Source organism: Chelonoidis abingdonii, chromosome 2 (genome assembly GCF_003597395.2).
Source record: "Chelonoidis abingdonii isolate Lonesome George chromosome 2, CheloAbing_2.0, whole genome shotgun sequence".
NCBI classification, from domain to species: domain Eukaryota; kingdom Metazoa; phylum Chordata; order Testudines; family Testudinidae; genus Chelonoidis; species Chelonoidis abingdonii.
The window spans coordinates 166631275-166649452 of record NC_133770.1 but is presented as its reverse complement, the minus strand read 5'-3'; the positions used below and the strand labels follow the sequence as shown (position 1 = coordinate 166649452).

The 18178-nt window shown below is 49.2% G+C and overlaps 1 protein-coding gene across 1 annotated transcript; it reads right to left on the bottom strand.

Moving 5' to 3' along the window:
• Positions 1-3939: 3939 nt before the first annotated feature.
• Positions 3940-15599, bottom strand: LOC116821432 (indoleamine 2,3-dioxygenase 1-like). Its single transcript, XM_032774627.2, has 10 exons — positions 15510-15599; positions 10922-11017; positions 10714-10833; positions 10092-10210; positions 9527-9541; positions 8473-8572; positions 7710-7827; positions 6551-6602; positions 5427-5575; positions 3940-4459 (listed from the first exon to the last, which is right to left on the bottom strand). Exons 1-10 carry the CDS (start codon positions 15597-15599, stop codon positions 4053-4055), a joined length of 1266 nt encoding a protein of 421 aa, XP_032630518.1. The 3' UTR covers positions 3940-4052.
• Between the last annotated feature and the right edge of the window lie 2579 nt (positions 15600-18178).

The following is an 18178-nucleotide window of genomic DNA, read 5'->3' as shown; positions in this document are numbered from 1 at the left end:
AAATAGAGCATAAGATACTAATGCCTGTTTTAATTTGCATTAGTAAATTATATGCTGCTAATGTGCTTGTCGGTACCTACTGCATGCACCCAGCTAATGGAGTGTAACAAACAGCTATTTATGGGAGGGTCATTAGAATAGGGCTATGTTGATTGCCAAGCTAATTGTTTCAGTGATACATGGGAACAAAACTCCCTGCCCACTGGGTGGCTCATGCAGGCAAGGCTAAGGCTGCTGTCTGGTTAAGCAAATGAGACAAGACTGAGCAAACTGTAAAGAGCTCTAGCAAACTCTGCTTAAGTGCAGCCCTGCTCACCGTGTTGTGCACGGATACCAGCCCTAAAGGAAGGGTGACTGAGTTGTCCTAACTGAATGTGAAAGCTCAGAGCAAAAACATTTAAAATCCTTCACTGTTCTCGGTCCCTGCTCTTCCTTCTCAGTTCAGCCCAGCTCTCTCGCCAGAGCTTCTCTGCTGGGAACACTTAGTCTCCTTGAGGTTGTCAGCATTACTGGGCTCATTTCTATAAACGTTCCATGGAAAGCCACCAAAGGTCTGGGAGCCAGGACTCCTGGGGCTCTCTGTTGGTTCTGCCATGGATTGGCTCTGTGCATGACAACCTAGGGCAAGTCAATTTGGCCCCTAAAACTGGCTATCCAAGTTTGACTATTCAGGTCCTTTATGCCGCTGGCCAAAATTTTTAAACTATCTACCTCTGCAAAATTAGACTATTACATACGCCTCCTGTGGACTGACTGAGGGCATTTTCCCACAGAGTCCCTGCCCCCCAGCCTGCAAGCATGGCCAGGAAACTCTGCTACACACAGGGGGCCTTCGGGTGCACACCAAATGCTGAGCTCTCTGGAAATCTGACCCTACATGGCTTGTCCAGGGTCCTGCAGGAGGTTGGCAGTAAAACTGGAATGGGGGGGGGCGGGGGTTGTGACTCCACACCTGGCTCTGAACCACAAGACCATCCTGACTCTGGCTATGAGTCAGCACCTGCTTGGGGTTTTGGTGGGGCGGGAGGGGATTTCTTCAAGTGGTTCCTGCCCTTATGAATCAGACTTCCTCTTGTCATACCCCAGCCAGCGGCTGCCCCCGCCCCCACAGCCACAAGGTGTACAAGTGCATTGATCTGAAATCCTGAACTTGGGCTAAATGGGGAAGGTCTGAGCGTCTGCAGCCCGGACAGGCAATATGGGGGCTAGGTCAGCTGATCTCTTCCGGTCTGGGGCAGACCGGAAGTTCATCAGGCTTTGCCGCGCAGTGGCCAGAGCTGCTGGTGGTGGCTTTTCATGTTTGGCCTGTTCAGCTTGCTGCATCTGCAGTGTTTTTTGGTTGCCCTGGATTTTGGTTGCCTGTATTTTTCGAGGTTGCAGCTGCATCCCCAACTGATGGGCTCTCAACAGGGTGAGCTGCACCTGCGGTTCCTGGCAGACAAGTTTGAGACGCTGTTTGCAGAAGCTGCTTGGGTGTTGCCGAGGGAACGTCGGTCCCATTTCCCAGGGCTGTGAATAGGCATTCCTGTCATGCAATGCCCTGGTGTGTGGCTTTGCCTTGACTGCCTCCATCTTCTCCTCATGCTCGCTCTCGGCTCATGTTCCAGGCAGGGTTGGTTTCTCAGCTCTGGCTGAATGATGTGGGGGGCAGGTCTCCTTGCCCCAGGCCACCTCTGGCCTCCTCTTCAGTAAGTTCTAAACATCCTGTAGCTTCACAGCTAGGAAATGGCTTTTTCCTATCCCCTCCCTGCTTCTGTGGTTCATAAATAATGATCTGGGTTCACCTTGCACTGATCCTGAGGGATCATACGCACCCTGGGGAGAGCAAGCAGGCAGAGGAGGGGTCTTCACCCAGGAGAGGAAGGACAGTTTTAATTTCCTAGCAGGGCTCAGTTCGTAGACAGCTTCCTAGGAGCTATGCTGAACTAGCCTCCCCAGGGGCTGATGGGCCAGCAGCAGGCCCCTGGGGTTGTGGGCATCCTGCTCCCCTAGAAGCCAGTGTGACCGGAGGCCAGATACAGACTCAAGCATTTAGCAAGTTGCATTATAACTTTCTTCCCCCTGTGGCTTTGCAACCTGTTTGCACTTCCTCCTTCTGGGGGATTCACAAATATCACCTGCGTGCAGGGGAAGTTAGAGCTGGAAGAAGCGTGTGTCTCTCAGCAACCCCGGCTAGGGGCACAGCTCTAATAACTGCCAGGTGGGAACAGGAGCAACGCTAGGGTTTTTGCCATCCTAGGCAGCAGCGCTGCTCCTCTGAGCATTCGGCGGTGGGGGTCCTTCCGCTCCGCATCTTCGGGGCACTTTGGCGGCAGGTCCCAGAGCGAGTGAAGGACCCACCACCGAATTTTCACCAAGGACAGCAAAATGCCGCCCCCCAAATCCTGTCGCCCTAGGCAACCGCCTAGGATCGCCTAGTGGAAGTGCCGGCCCTGGGTGGGAAGGGGACAGAAATGTGCTGTTACCGCAGATACCATATGGACAGAGGTACAAAGCAGTTCACTTTCCTGCCACTCCCCAGTGCAGTGTGTGTGTGTGTGTGTGTGTCAGGGTTCCTCCCCACTCTGAAATCTGGGGTACAGATTTGGGGACCTGCATGAAAGACCCCCTAAGCTTATTTCTACCAGCTTACGTTAAGACTTTCCCAAGGCACAAATCCTTCCTTGTCCTTGGACGGTATTGCTGCCGCCACCAAGTGATTTAGACAAAGATTTAGGACAAGGACCACTTGAAGTTCCTGTTTCCTCAAAATATCCTCCCAAACCCCTTCACCCCCTTTCCTGGGGAGGCTTGAGAATAATCTACCAACCAAATAGGTTGACAAAGTGAGCACAGACCAGACCCTTTGGTTTTTAGTGTCCTAAAAACCCATCAGGTTCTTAGAAGAGGAATTTTTTTAGAGGTGCTTCTTTATTATAAAGGAAAATGTAAATCCGGATGGAAGGTAATTTTACAGGGTAATAAAAAGATTTAAAACACAGAGGATTCCCCTCCTAGGCTCAACTTCAAAGTTACAAAAACAGGAATAAACCTCCCTCATAGATTATCTTTTGTTGTAGCTTGTGAATTTTCCCTGTGCTAACACATTGTAAGTAATACATCTAAAATTACAGAAATTTTCTTGCTATCATTTCAGTAGGAGCTGGGTTACCTGCTTGGTGTGTGTGTGTGTCTCTCTCTCTCCCCCTAACCAGAAGGAACAAACAAAACCTCTCCTCTCCATCCCCTCAGCCCCTGATTTGAAAGTATCTTCTTTCTCCATTGGTCCTTCTGGTCAGGTGCCAACAAGGTTAATTGAACTGATTAACCCGGGGTAAGCAACCTATGGCACGGGCGCCGAAGTCAGCATGCGAGCTGATTTTCAGTGGCACTCACGCTGCCTGGGCCCTGGCCACCGGTCTGGGGGGCTCAGGATTTTAATTTAATGTTGAACTGAAGCTTCTTAAACATTTTAAAAACCTTCTTTACTTTACATACAACAATCATTTAGTTATATATTATAGACTTATAGAAAGAGACCTTCTAATAACATTAAAATGTATTACAGGCATGCGAAATCTTAAATCAGAGTGAATAAATAAGACTCGGCACATCACTTCTGAGAGGTTGCCAACCCCTGGATTAACTCCTTACAGGTAAGTGATTCTGTACCTCTGGCCAGGAGGGATTTGGTGTTACTGCATACATAAAGGTTGTTACCCTTCCCTTTATATTGATGACAGTATGCCTGGCTCTTTACACCATAGATATAAATACAATCTAGAAAGCAACAGATTTGCTGGCCGTAATGGCTGGGTAGTCCTTTCCCATGCTGCAAAGTGTGCACAGGTGCCATTCAATGGGCCAGGGGCCCCAGCCAGTCCTTGTGGTTTCAGTGGATGCACCCACTTCCAATGGTCCACAGATCAGGCGGGGTGCTCCCTTTCTGCTCCCCTGGACTGTGGAGGAGAAGGCCCAATCCTTCCCCATGCCTTGGCTGTCCCATCCCATCTCAGGGTTATGGCTAACACAGGGCTGACAGCAACAGGAAAGGGACCCATCCGAATGTGCCATCACCGTGGGCAGGTCAGTGTGTTGGCACCCGTTGCCTCCTGCTCCCTGAGCTGTGCCTTTCGGGTGGTGTCTCTGATGGCTTTGAGAAAGCGCATAAACCCTGTCCCACCGGTTCCCCTTTCTAAGAGCACTGACGTGCCCTCGTGGACGCAGCCCCCGAGCTGCTGCTGCTCCGCTCGGCACCTCACGGCCGGGATGGTGATGTATTTGGTGGCAATCTGTATGTGATAGCTCCGTAGGTCCGCCAGCGCCGACACACACTTGTTGAAAGCTGCATGCAGGCCTGCATCTCCTGTTGCCAGGACAAACTGTCGGAGGGAGGGGCCAGAAGCTAGGGTCTGAATGAAGGCCCTGTGAGCCGCTGGCATGTAATCCCTCATGCAACCAAGGTACTCTGCTGAGAACCCTGCAACAGCAAGGCAAGAGTATTAGTTTGAGAAATGCAGTGAGAGAGCTCGGCACTGGCCCCCACTAAAGAAAAGGTGCTGGGCCAAAACGGTGGTGGCGGTGATGGTGGTTACCTAGCTCAGCCCTGCTCTGCTCCGCGCTGCGTGACAAATATCACTCCTTGGAGTGAGTGCGTTACAAAAACAAATTTAAATCATTGGCCCCTCGGTGACTGATTCTCTCTCCCAACTCCACTGCCCTGCTCTAAACTCTTACCCCGTGACTGCTCTATTGCTGAAGTAGTGATTCCCTCTGAAAACTATCCAAGCCCATTGCTGCTTTACTGAGTAGTGTGGGCCAGGCAGCTGGCAAGCGGGGTGCAGGGCTGCTCGGGGATGGGAAGAAGTGGCGCAATTTGCCCCAGGCCCCGTGCCCCGCAGAGGGCCCCATGAGAGTTTTTTGGGTCCCCTGGAGCAGGGTCCTTCACTCGCTCTGGGGGCCCTGGAAAACTCTCTCATGGGGCCTGGGCCCCTGGAGCTTCTTCCGCTCCGGGTCTTCGGCCCATGGCAGGGGGGTTCTTCTGCCCCTGGACCCACTGCCAAAGTGCCGGGTCTTTGGTGGCAATTCAGCAGCGGGGGGGCCCCCGCCACCGAAGACCCCAGGTCCCCTGAATCCTCTGGGCGGCCCTGGCTGTGTGTGTGCGCACACAGTTTCTAATAACCTGTTGCTAAGCTGAGGCTAGTGGCCTCACTGTTTGTTCTGGCTCAGGCCCACGGGAGGTTTTGTTTTTGTTCTGTTCTGAGGGGAAATCCCTTTCTGGGGAGACCCTGGTCTCTTGCCCAGACGTGTCTGGCAGGAGTCTTCTGGACTAACCCGCTGAATAATATTCTAGTGGCTGGTGCACCAGAACCGGAAGCTCTTGGTGAAAGGCTTGTGTAATAGTCCCACAATAACTGCAGCTTCCACCCTCAGTTATTTCCACTTACCTTGGGCTGTGCTGTGCTGGATTCCTAGCAGCACATCAAAGCACTGTAATGTCGAGCTCTGCGCTGCACTGCCGCCGAAAAACTGCTTGGGGCTGTCCCACACCCCCTCGTACACCAGCCCCTCTGGCATCAGGAAATTGTCCTTCCAGCTGGTTCCAAAAACATGAAGCGAGAAGCAATTGCATGGCCTTTCCCATACTGAATGTGCTAACTGCCTGTTGGGGTTTCCGTGTGGCTTGACCCGCCATGGTGATAGACACTAGTGACTTGCAGCACAGGCAACTTCTCATCAGACAATTGTTCCTGGAAACGGTGGTTCTGCCTTAACGCAGCCCAATGCAAGATCTGTGTTCTGTTAACTCGGAGTGACTTTAGCACCACCAAGGTCTAAGCTGCCCCCTAGTTATCCCCATCGTGGAAGCACTGTGCTACCTGCAGGAAGGGGAACTCGGGGCTGTAACGCAGGCTTCCAGGCAGTGCCTGTTGGATTGAGCTGGGAACGTCTTATTCTTTATCCAGTATGGGATGGGCAAAGTTTCTCAGGTAACATCACGGTAGGGTGACCAGATAGCAAGTGTGAAAAATCAGGGTGTGTGTGTGGGAGAAATAGGGTCCTATAGAAAACAAAGTCCCTACTGTTGGCACATCTGGTCACCCTACATTTCAGCTCACTAGTCCAGTTTTTTGTAAAGTGGCCACCGCTCGCCAGAGAGGGCGAGACGTAGACAAGGAAAAGGGGAGGGGAATGGAGCTGGTGTCAGGAAGGGGAAGCAGAAGGCTAAATACCCGCTCTTGCTGGGAGGTGAGAACTCAATGTGCATTTATAAAATGATGGAGCAAATGTTATAGATATTGCTTAATGATGATTTTCCCCCCCATTTTAAGTGGGTACATTCTCTCTCCTTATACCTAATTGGAAATTGCATACCTCCTGCTTTGGGGTAAGATCAAGCCCTAACTGAGCGGGCTGGAGAAATTTTTTCTGTAGTAGGCAGATTATACTGTAACTGCTGTTGCTTACACCATCCGGTGCAGGTCCCTGTGGGAGGCAGGGTATTGGTCTGATGCAGTCTAGTGACTCGTTTGTTCCTAATAAGAGAGAGTGACCCAAAGACGGTACATACCCTGAGAGGTAGATGCGAAGGGATCTGAAAAACACTTCTGGATTTACACACACTGTGGAGACACGGAACATTCATTCGGGTTAATGAGTACATTGGAGCCATAAGCAACATGTGAAACTAACCCTTAGAGCCCTGGTTTTTCAGATATCACCTTTTGCCAGCAATGTGAGTGTTATGTCAGATATTATTTAGCTTGGAGAGATTCCATGCCCCTTCTTGATTTGGTTTAAAGTATTTAATCTGTTTAATGGATACATTTCTAAAATGTCACATTAGCCTATTCCTGAACCCAGCACTGCACAAACTGGGTGATCGCATTCAGGGGAGCCCCTTGCTCGCTTGGCCTTTCCGCAGGATAAAGTACAATTTGTGGTGGCCAACTGGGAACTGGCTCTGCTGCTGGCACAGAGGATTGGCGCATTGCTCTGTGGTGCCAGGCAGGGCTCTGCCCCAGCCACGCACAGGCAGTGGTCTGCAGACATCCCTTGCCCACGAATACTTGGGCTACTTGAGGGAAGTAATGCTATTGGCAGTTAGTGGTACTTGCAGTTCGCTTCATTTAGTGAGCCAAAGTGGTTTCCAAAACAGTTCCCAGACCCGGCATCGTGCTATAGCTTTAGCACCAGAGATGGTAACTCGTGATGTGGATTCAGTTCTGAACTTCAGTCTCCTGCTCATTTCAGTGTGTAACAGTGCTGCTGTCTGTTTGTCTCTGCGATCCCTCTCACGGGCGTGCTGACTGGCATACATGCTGAAACGTGTATTTGGTGAGACAAGCTCAGAATAAAATGCATCTCATTTCAGCAGAGCACTGACCGTGAGATGTCTTTAGGGACAGGAAATTAGTTCTTTGGCTGAAATAACTTCTGTGGATGCCCAGTTTTGGACATGTGGGAAGGGTTCAGGAGCTTCCTCAATCAGCATCAAACTCAATACATCCCTGTGAACCATTACACACTCGTTCTAATTGCCTATCTGACCACAAAGGAGACTCTGCAACAGACTCAGGGAGCTAACTACAAGCTGTTGGGGTGGGGGGGGAGGTGTCTGTCTACCTGGAAGTAATGAAATAGGGATTGATTGTTGCATGAATGTAAATTTTGTTGTGGGATTTTTTGGTCAGAATTCGCAAGCGCAGCTATCAAGTCTAAGCACTTACCGTGAATCAGTTTGAAAGCTTCACGCATCTTGCATATAGACAAGGCCACATCCTGCAGTGCTGTTTCCAAGGAGCAAAGACCATGATGCAATATGGCATTGACAATAATGGGGATTGCCTTGGAGGGAACAGAGGAAAAACACTCTTCGTATCCAGAACACAAGGGTCAGACTTTCTGAGGAAAGAGACTGCAGTGTGTCCCAGGTCACTCCCAGCTGTGATACTGTCGGGTTCTCCAGCAGGAGCCACCACGGGGATTGGTGGGGAATGAAACTGGGCTTCCATCCCTGGTGCCTCCTTAGCAGGAATTCACTTACAGTGGGGTCATAAAGATGCCACCCTCTTAAAGGGATGGTGTCCAAACCCCTTCTCCGCAGCTCTGCAGCTAGAACCTGCAGAGAGATGCTGAGGTGACTCCAGTGGTCAGCAGCAGCAGGGAAGGGTGGAAAAGAACAGAGCTAACAGCAGACCTGTTTATGATATGAGTCTCCCATCTGTGGGCAAATACGGAAAAAACCGATCTCAGACTCTGCTGGGTGAAGGATGCAGAGTGATTTCTACAGCACAAGAGTTTAGATGGATGGTGGAAAAACCTGAGCTTGTACTTGGTCACCATGTCTTAGGTGCGTTTGATCACTTTAAACTGCCATAGAATCTACTGGGCAGAACGCAACCTTCCTGTGAGGTAAACTTAATGGAGTTTGTAAGCAGCACTTAGTCCAGCTGTGAGCGAGCCCCCTTCCTTTTCATTAGGACTCGATACCTTGATTCCAGCTGCAGCTGCTGCTTCAACAAGGAGAGAGACTAGGAAGAAACCTTTGTTGCTGTCCCCTCCAGGGAATGAAAACAAGATGTCGAGATTCCTAAGGGAAAAAAGATGCATTTCCCAGGGCTAGGTTAGTAAAATGACCTCCAGAGAAATAGCAATTTGTAGCTGATGCTGAGAAACTGTATCCAAGGAGAACTCTGCGGTGTAAAAATATCATTAACCAGAAGCTAGTATGGAACCCAAAGGAAAACATGCAGTGGCTTTTGTATGCAGCTAGACTGCCCACTCTTCAGAGGAAAATGCATGTAGAAAAGCAAAACCTTTTGAAAACCTGAATTAGGTCCCATAACACCCATTGAGGCTGACATATACAAACGGCTGTGAAATCAGTTGTGTAAGGTGCTGCATGCACGTTTGCATGTGCTGTCTAAACTACCCTGCAGAATTGAATGGTTTGTTCCTTTCCCATATGTGTGTATGCTATGCTGGTACTCTTTCTTACAAGTCACTCCAGGAGCATAAACTAATCAATCCCTGCCTCTCTCTCCCCCCATCAAAAGTAGTTTTATCCCAGTTTTATGATGATGAAGCTGTAACGCAGCGGTGAAGATGACCCCACATCCTGTTTGGGGTCGGTGGTGCACGTGTTAGTCTGCGCAGGTTGAGTTGGGGATGCTGCTGTAGCCATAAGACCAAGCCGCCCTGCCTTTCCTTGCTCTCCCCATGCGTGTCGGGGTGTGCCTGCATCTCCAAGTAGAGGCGTGATTCCAGCGTGTGGAGACATACCTGCCCTAGCTTGATGGGCATTAGCATGCTAAGAACTGAATGTAGCCATGGTGGGGGGCGGGGGGAGCTGCACCTGAGTACGCATGTGCCCAAGAGGCTAGGCATGTACTCAGGGTGGCTAGTCCCTCCCACCCGCTGCGGCTACATGCTACTTTGAGCATGCTGGGCATGTCTCCTTGAAGTGGGAATTGCGCCCCTGGGGTCACTCTGGCCCAGCGCTCTACAGTCCTGTCATTCGCCAAGAGAAACCAGATCTACTTACTCTGCGTTCAGGGGTCTCCAGGCACAGCCGGGGCGGAGCCGCAATTGAGGAAGAAAAAAGAAAGCCATGAGGAGGAGGAAAGATTGTAAAGCTGTTTTAAGTGAGGACAACCCAGCGCTGTTGAGTGGCCATGACATGGGTTTCCAGGGAACCCTAACTAACTGGGGCTGCATAGACGGATGAGGGACTCAGGGCGGGAACTGACCTTCTATCTGGGTTCAGCTGTTTGAAGAGAGCATCCCCTAGTGTCTCACCCTGGCACTGCCAGAGCTGTGTGACCCCTAGTCTTGAAGCAGTCGGTAGCTGAAATGTTTGTACCAGACGGGAGGATGCCTGGATCAGTTAATGTGGCACCAGCAGGTGAAAGCGTCTGGACAGCACCTGTATGATTGCACTGACTGGGTTCACTGTAATACGTTTATATGCATTCAGGTGACCTGATCTGGGCATGACCTACAGGTGAGAGCTGCGTGCCTACACCTCCAGCAGGCGCAGGGTGGTGGTGTCGCTAATGTATATAAAGCGCTGTGGTGTCTGACAGAGGTGGTCCTGGAGCTCTACATACCCACCGGGGTCTCTCTTCTTCCAGTTTGCCAAAACACAGTCTGCATAGACGAGGATGGGCGGCAGGTTGAGAAGCTCTGAGATCGAGCAGTAAGGCACCGCGAGCACTCTGGGAAGGATCTAGGTTAGACAAGAGTGTTACAGTAACAGCAGATGGCTACTGGACTGGGCAGCGAAACAGGAGAACCTGGGGAGATTCACCCTGTTGGGATGGAAACAAAGGCAGTTTTGCAAATCAGTGCCGAGCAGGGCACTGTGAACCCAGGGCATTGTCAGTTCTTGCCTTTCATCCACCGCTTTATGTCGACACACTGCTCAAGAGTGTGGCACCCAGGGTCAGAGGTCATGCTTTTTGCTGCAGTTTGTGTCTTCAGGGACAGAGGGTGGCTGGTTAACTGGGCTTCCTGCTGCTTGCTCTTCATGCAGCACAGGGGAAGAGAGCGGTCATGTTACCGAACACTGCATGCCGTACAGGTAGGTGGGCTAGTAACATTCCCTAGTACTTGCTCCTCACTCTCTGATCTGCCCTAGTGAAATGGGAGCCAAGCCAGCCACTGGGTGTTGGCATCGTTGATGCTGGAAGATCAGGATGTAGGATAGCAGAGGGTAACAAAGGTGCTGACCTTCACTGTCTGTCTGCCGCCTCCTTGCCATACGTATCCCATTGTGATGAAGCCGAGAGCCAGGCGAGCCAGGCGCAGCTGCCTGTGTCCTCGCAGGTACTGTGTGCTGAGTAGTGGCATCTGCAAGAGCAAAAAGGCATTAGCTCAGCCCCAAGGAAGAGTTAGTTACCGACTGATAACCTGCTGCATGCAGCACCGGTTAGCTAACCTTTGCTACTTCCCGGCGGAGCTGATGTCCCTCTATCAGGTGGGGCAGGTTGGCTGCAACATTCATCCAGGGAGCGTAATAATCTGGCAGTTCTGTCTGTATGAAAAAGAAATCTAAATGAGTGTTCCTTTTAACAATGGAATGTCTTCCCTGCTGCGACCCAGCTCCCTTCTGGGTCTGAACCGAGCAGAATCCCGCCTGCCTGCTCACCAGCCTTCCCATATTAGTACAGAACTCCCACTGCCTCTCCTCTGCAACTCCAGGGGGAGACTTAAGAGTTCAGCTGCAGGCCGTTAAAGGCTAGGTTTTCAAAAGAGCTCGGCGTCCTGGATACACGTTGGGTGCAGAGCACTGCTGTAAATCTGGCCCCAGTTGTGGGGACTGAGCACTTGCCTGTGGCCAGGAGCCCTCTGGAAATTCCGCCCCTTCGGAGATCAGAATGTTCCCCTGGGGACGTCCTAACTAAGAGAACCCGAATCTAGGGGAGAGCTGGAACTAGCGATCACTTCCCTCTTGGTCCCACCCCATTCCCAATTCTCCCTGCCCAGCACCTGAGTGGGAGCTGCGGTCTGAACAGACTTGGTCACAAAATCTGGCAGTGCTGCTCATTCTCTCGCCATGGGAAGAACAACAGGAAAGACCCTCATGAGGCCTAGGGCCTGAATATTGGATGGGCAGCTAGTTCTTCCTGCTTCTGTCTTTGCTACAGCAAAACTCAGCTATGTTAAAGACTGAGGGTATGTCTATGCTGCAATTAGCCCAAGCCCAAGACACCTGGCAAGGGCCAGCCACACATGTCTAAGGGGTTGTTGAATTGCAGTAGAGATGTTCGGGCTTAGCCCAAAGTCTGGTATCCTCCCACTTTGCAGGATCCTAGAGCCAAGGCTCTAGCCTGAGCCTAGCCATCTACACTGCATTAAACAGCCTCTTAGACCAAGCCTGAGTCAGCGGGCATGGGCCAGCCGTGAGTTTTTAATTGCAGTGTAGGCACACTCTTCGTGTCTGGCCATTAATCCCTAGCTCCAGCGTATCACTTTGGAGCCCAGCGAGCATGCAGTGGGCATGTTGGGTGCAGCAGGGAATACTAGCATACCTTGAAATACGGTCGTTGTTCATCAGTAGCTGAAAGAGGGAAGAGGCTACAGAGGCAGAATATTCTCAGAGTAAAACACACACAGTTGTGAAGAAATTGTTCTTTGTTTTGTTTTTACAAATCAAAATTCCATTTAACCGAGTGGCAGACAACACATTCGCTTGTCCAGCCGTGCTCCCTGGTCATGGGCGATGTGGTTTGGCCAGTGTAAGGAGAACAGAGAGAATAACCAGTCAGGCTTGACAGATGCATCTAATTTGGGATCACTCAGACACTACGTAAGCATCACGCGAGACAGAAATGTGTTTTGGTTTTATTCACTTACTGATGGGGAAACTCCCATTTTAAAACCACCATGGCCTGATGGTGCTTTTCAGCACGCTGCACATGTAGATCTGAGGCTTAAATGTGCTTCTTCCTATTTATTGGGGTCTCACTGCATGTTTGTGGAGCCCAAAATGTGGCCTGATGTCATACTACAGCAAGGCACTATTTCTCCTGAATGTTTGCACTCCTTATGCTCAAATATATAATTTTAGGAGAAATAGTTTGGTGACCTTTTTCCCAGCTCACTGACATGATGAAAACCCTTTCTACAGTGGTTTGAAAATGATACAGGCACAAATAAAAAGGAAGTGCAGAGAGAATGAAGATGGTGTTGCGCCGGAAAATAAAATAGGTCGATTATATTCCTCGTATAGCCCAGGAAGAAATGATACTTAAGTTTCAGTAATAGATGGAAAACTCATGAGCAAGCGACATCAAAGTTTCTGCTCTGCTTGCTGGACATTTTGATCATGTAGAAACTTCACTGTATAATCACAGTAAATATTTAGGGATGCTCTGAGCTACAATGTGTATTCACTACGGGTATTTTAAGTCAAAAGTTTCAGTCCACGTAAGTCATTTCTCTTAATGTACACACATTTTTTTAATCGACATGACAGAACGGATTATTTAATACCTAATTTTTAAATTCCCATACCTAGATTGTATGTAATCTCCTCTTGTCCATTGCTAGATTCCAAGGCCAGATCTAATTTTGTGCAAGATGTTGGGCCGCCTCCTGATTTTACGCTGTAACTACTTTCTCTGGAGTGAAATCAGAATCTGGCCTGTTATGACCATGTGAACATATTTGTAGAGTATCAGTCAGTCTGCTTTACTTTGGGGCTGGAAAACCAGCCTTGCAATGAGGCTTAAGGAGCTCCAGTCCACTCTGACTTTTAGTTTATCAAAGAGAAGGTAATCAATTACCTATACACCGTGATCGCCAATGTGATAGCAGGGGCTTTTCAACCTCTCTGACAAAGGCATAACAAGATTCAGTGGCAGGAAGTAGATAATTTTATTTTAAATACCTTCAACTTCCAGTGCTGGTGATTCCATCTTCTCCCCTGCTAAGATCTTTCATTTAATCATCCTCACAGCCAGGAAATTACATCTTACTTCAAGGTTGAATGTATCTATCTTTTAAAAAGATCGACCATAGAATTTCTCCCAGCAGCTGGCATAAAGCGTCCGTATGCAGGGGGTCAGGCTGGTCCATTCTGGCCTTGGAATCTGTGAATGAACTGGGGGATTCAGACATCTCCTTTCCTCATTGGCCATGGGGAGAACAGGATTGCCTGCATTGCTATCAATGGGTTCATAACGCTTATAGCTCTGCATTGAGATTTTATTACAATCACTGGCTTATGTTTCAGGGTTCAGCTGGTTCCCTGCTGGGGTCGGGTGGGAACACCCACCCCAGTTGTCCAAACTGATGCTTCACAGAAAGGAGGGGGGGAAAACAGTATGAGATTAGCTGCAGAAGGGGGACGGGTGGTCTGAAGTGGTGCAGAGAATTCTTTCCAGATGGGGGCTGATGGGTCGTGCTCAGAGGCTCAGGGTCTAACCACCGATTCTCTCCTTTCCCCCACCCCCACACCCCTTGCGATTTGGGGCTCAGGAAGGAATTTTTTCCCAGGTCAGATGGCAGAGTGTTTTGTGCTTTCCAAGGTCTCTGACCATGTGTGACTGTGCAGATCACTTCCTCCAATTATCTGGGCATATCTAATCAATTCCCTGCCATTGTGGGCCCTCAGACACTGGTGGTACCTTGGTCTCTCCCTGGGGTCCACAGTTTAGTCTCCTGAGGACAGAAATGCTGTGGTCTAACTAAAGGTTTTGGGTAAATATAGGGTTATCGGGCTAAAAAATAATGACCTATAGAGAATGGATATACAGAAGATCAGGTGAGATGATCTAATAGTTTACAGAGTGTAAGGCCAGAAGGGACCAAGAAACATGAAATGGTTGAGCGCTTAGGTCCCATTGAAGTCAAAGGTGCATTTAGAAAATTATACGTTCAGGGTAGCAGGTGCCTAAATCATTTGAGAGTTTCATAGTTTTAATTCATCCACTGAGTCTCTTAAACCAACTGCAAATGTGTAGCTAATGGCAAATTACATCCATATGACAGGACGGGCTTTCAGCTACTGGTTTAAGGTATAATGTGAAAGTCAGGTGTGTTTAGAGGTTTGTTTGTTTGTTTGTTTGTTTTTTAAGTTCTCCACCATTTTTTGGGTAATCTTTACTGGGATTCACCATCTGTTTTAAAGATGGAACCTGGGGCCATTCTAAAGAAAAGAGCTCTCAGCCACGCTTGACGCTGTTTCCATCACTTCACGCTGACTCTGAGACATTTTTGGCTTCGGGGTGATGTTTGGGGATACTGCATGTGCTAGCAGTGGTGTTCTGTGGGTGGTGAATGAGGAGCGGGTGCTGCGGTGAGGGGCTCTGTGCATTTGGGATATTTGTCACATGGATTTGGCAGCTGGACCAAGAAATCCACCATCAATGCAGTCTCCTCACACAAATAATGAAATTGTTTTGTGCAAAGTAGCTGAAGAGTAAGGCGGTAATGTGTTCGTTACTGCTGTGATCACAACGGTCTAGGACTCTTGGAGTGACGTATGCAGTTTGTAGCTATGGTCAGACATGAATCTAATTTCTGATAACTTGAAAATTGGACAATAGCAGACAGCAAAACCCATTGCTTATCCAACCTGGAGATAGTCTGAGCAAAAAGAGCTCATAGCCATGTTGGAGCTGTTTCCAGCGCTTCACACTGTGACTCTACATACAAACTCTCAGGCAAGTCACTCTGAAGCCTTAGATAGCATTAAATAATAGACATTTGTTTTACACACACCATTCCTTAGCATACATACAAATTACTAAAATACAATATTAGTTATTACAAAACTTGTTTGTTATATGTATATTACACATACGCTAACAAGCACTTTGCATATAAAATTGCAATAATTGCTAATTAGTAAGCAGCGGTGTTATATTTTTGCTATATATAATAGAGCAGATATTATTTCATATTGCAATATGAAATAATATCTGCTCTATTTGCTCTAATTTTCTGTATATTGGTTTAGCAGACCAGGCAAATGTGCTGCGTAAAATTTTAATTTTAGTATTACAGTAGCAAACTCTTACCAGTGGGTCAGGGAGAACAAAGCCGTATTCTTCTGAAATGTGAAACTCCTCCAGGTTCTGCAGACTCTCTCTTTTGTCTTCATGTTCCATGCCTGTGATGTAGCTTCTTAATTTCCCTGCCCATCAGCCCCTGAGCAATGAGAAATTATCACCTCATCAGGGGTTGAAACTGCCGTGACTTTAAATAGGTTGTAAACTCCAAAGAGTAGGTAAGTGAATGGAATGTATGGGGACTTTTTTGTTCCCCAGTCAAAATCACCTGATGGCTTATTTTCTATTATCTGTTGTGTACCAGCAAACTGAAAATAGTATCGCTTCTTCCTCTTAATGCTTCTCTTTATTCATGAGGGTTGGGAAGTTACAGAGCTGAATCGATCCTTTACCAAATGTAGTGTGTAATAGTCTTTTGATGCAAATTGTCCTGATCGCACGGCAATTGTTCCTTAGGTCAGGGTTAAAGTCAGTTTGTTTTTTCTCTCCAGGGGGCTATAAATTACAGAACAACTTGATGGCACCCAGACACAATTTCCCAACAGTGGTTGTGTCTTGGTGCCTTTCATCCTGAAGGATCACACAGTGTTGGGGACTTCACTGTGAAGTCCCCATCTCTGAAGAGCAGTCATTTCTGAGATGGGATGTGGCAGCTATTAAATAGGGTGCAGCAATATTAAAAAAAGATTGGGCAGGAAGTGGGGGGGGGGTTTGCGGGGAGGAATTAGGAAGGCAGAATTCCTGCACGAATTCCTTTTGGACAATGTGGGTTCAATTTGGCTGGCAACTGGCAGGCACAGCAAGTTTGTTCAAGGATGGTTGAAAATGTTTGCTGTACCAGGACATACCTTGTAAGAGAAGCCATGTTAATGGGCAAGTGATCCAGCTCCTGGTTTTGACTTCAGCAGGGTTACTTCTAAGTAACGGAGCCACCTCACAATTGGGAGGGCAAGCACCTTCCAGGTGATGCTCCTCTCGGGATTTAAATATGAATTCTGACCCAGACCAAATCTGTCTCGATTAGCAGATCTCTCTGAGCTATTTTTCACCTCTGCCTGTGTGAACAGGTCATTTTATGTAAGGCTTTGAAAAGCAGCTCTGTTGCAGACTTCTAAGGGTACAAAAAATCAACACCCCTAAGAGGTAGTGTAGCCCTATGCTGCTCTGATCCCTGCTGTAGTCAGCATTAGCTCAACAGAAGATTTTTCTTTGTGGACTTAGCAACCTCCTCTTGGGGGGTGGATTAACTGCAGCAACCGGAGAATTGCTCACACGTTCACTATAGCGATGTGCACACAATGCTACAGCAGCACAGTGCTTCCAAGTGTGGATCTTGTCTTTGGGCAAATCTTATTTGATCGAGAACCCCTGCTTTACAGGAAGCGCTTGACAATTTCTGTCTCTCAAACTGGGTGTCGGGACCCCTCAGGGGGTTGTGAGGTTATTACATAGGGGGCCGTGAGCTGTCAACCTCCACTCCAAGCTCTGCTTTGCCTCCAGCATTTATAATGGTGGTAAACTTTTGTACTAGTGACTCCTTTCACATAGCAAGCCTCTGAGTGCGACTCCCCTCACCTTATATATTAAAAATACTTTCTTTACAGCAGTGGCTCTCAAATATATAAAAGACTGCATTTTGGAAGTGTAATGCACTACAGTGCTAGTTTTGGCCACAGGGTGGCAGTGTTGCGTGCAAAAATGAACCGAGGACGTCAGCGTGGGGAGGAATGTCACATTGCGTTGCATTCCAGAGGGAACCAATTCCAGCCATTCCCTGCAGGGAAACGGTTCTCACCACTCTCTCTATTTGATTTCTATAGCTAGGGAAGTTGCGTGGAAATGCCCTCTAAGGGCTAAAGCTGAAAGCACTTATCCCAAGTCTCGCTCCCACCAGTCCTGAAGCGTGGGCCGTACTCGGACTGCGGACAGAGAGCTGGTTTATCTCCACGCAGGGCCGACTCCAGGGCTTTTGCCACCCCAAGCAGCCCCCCCTCCCCCCCCAAAAGCCACGATCGCGATCTGCGGCAATTCAGCGGGAAGTCCGTCACTCCGAGCAAGAGTGAGGCATCCTCTACCGAATTGCTGCCGAATCCCTGAAAGTGCCGCCCCACTCCCGAGTTGACGCCCCAAACCCATGTTTGATAAGCTGGTGCCTGGAGCCAGCCCTGTCTCCAGGCTTGTCTACACTTGCAGCAGTACGGCTGTGCCGTTGTAGCACTTGGTGGAGATGCAACCTACAGCCACGGGCAGGGCTGGCTCCAGGCCGCAGCGCGCTAAGCGTGTGCTTGGGGTGGCATGCCGCGGGGGGGCGCTCTGCTGGTTGCTGGGAGGGCGGCAGGTGGCTCCGGTGGACTTCCCGCAGGCGTCCCTGTGGAGCGTCCGCTGGTCCCGCGGCTCCGGTGGAGCATACGCAGGCACGCCTGCGGGAGGTCCACTGTAGCCGCAGGACCGGCGAGTGGCAGAGCGCTCCTCGTGGCGTGCCGCCGTGCTTGGGGCAGCGAAATGGCTAGAGCCAACCCTGGCCAAGGGAGAGCTTCTCCCTCCAGCACAGTATTTCTCCCCAAGAGGCGGTAGCTACGTCGACAGGAGATGAAGTCCTTGCATCAACAAATCCTGACCGACCTCCCGGTATAGACAGCGCTAACATCATTGCTCAGTGTGTTGGTTTTCCACACTCT

What these genes read in the sequence shown, in the direction of transcription:
- LOC116821432 (XM_032774627.2), bottom strand. Translation starts at nt 15,599, where the DNA reads ATGGAACATGAAGACAAAAGAGAGAGTCTGCAGAACCTGGAGGAGTTT. An exon ending in AGCTTTCAAACTGATTCACG is followed by an intron (nt 6,603 to 7,709) that starts GTAAGTGCTTAG and finishes GTGTCTCCACAG; the next exon opens with TGTGTGTAAATCCAGAAGTG. An exon ending in CTTCGCATCTACCTCTCAGG is followed by an intron (nt 5,576 to 6,550) that starts GTATGTACCGTC and finishes TTTTGGAACCAG; the next exon opens with CTGGAAGGACAATTTCCTGA.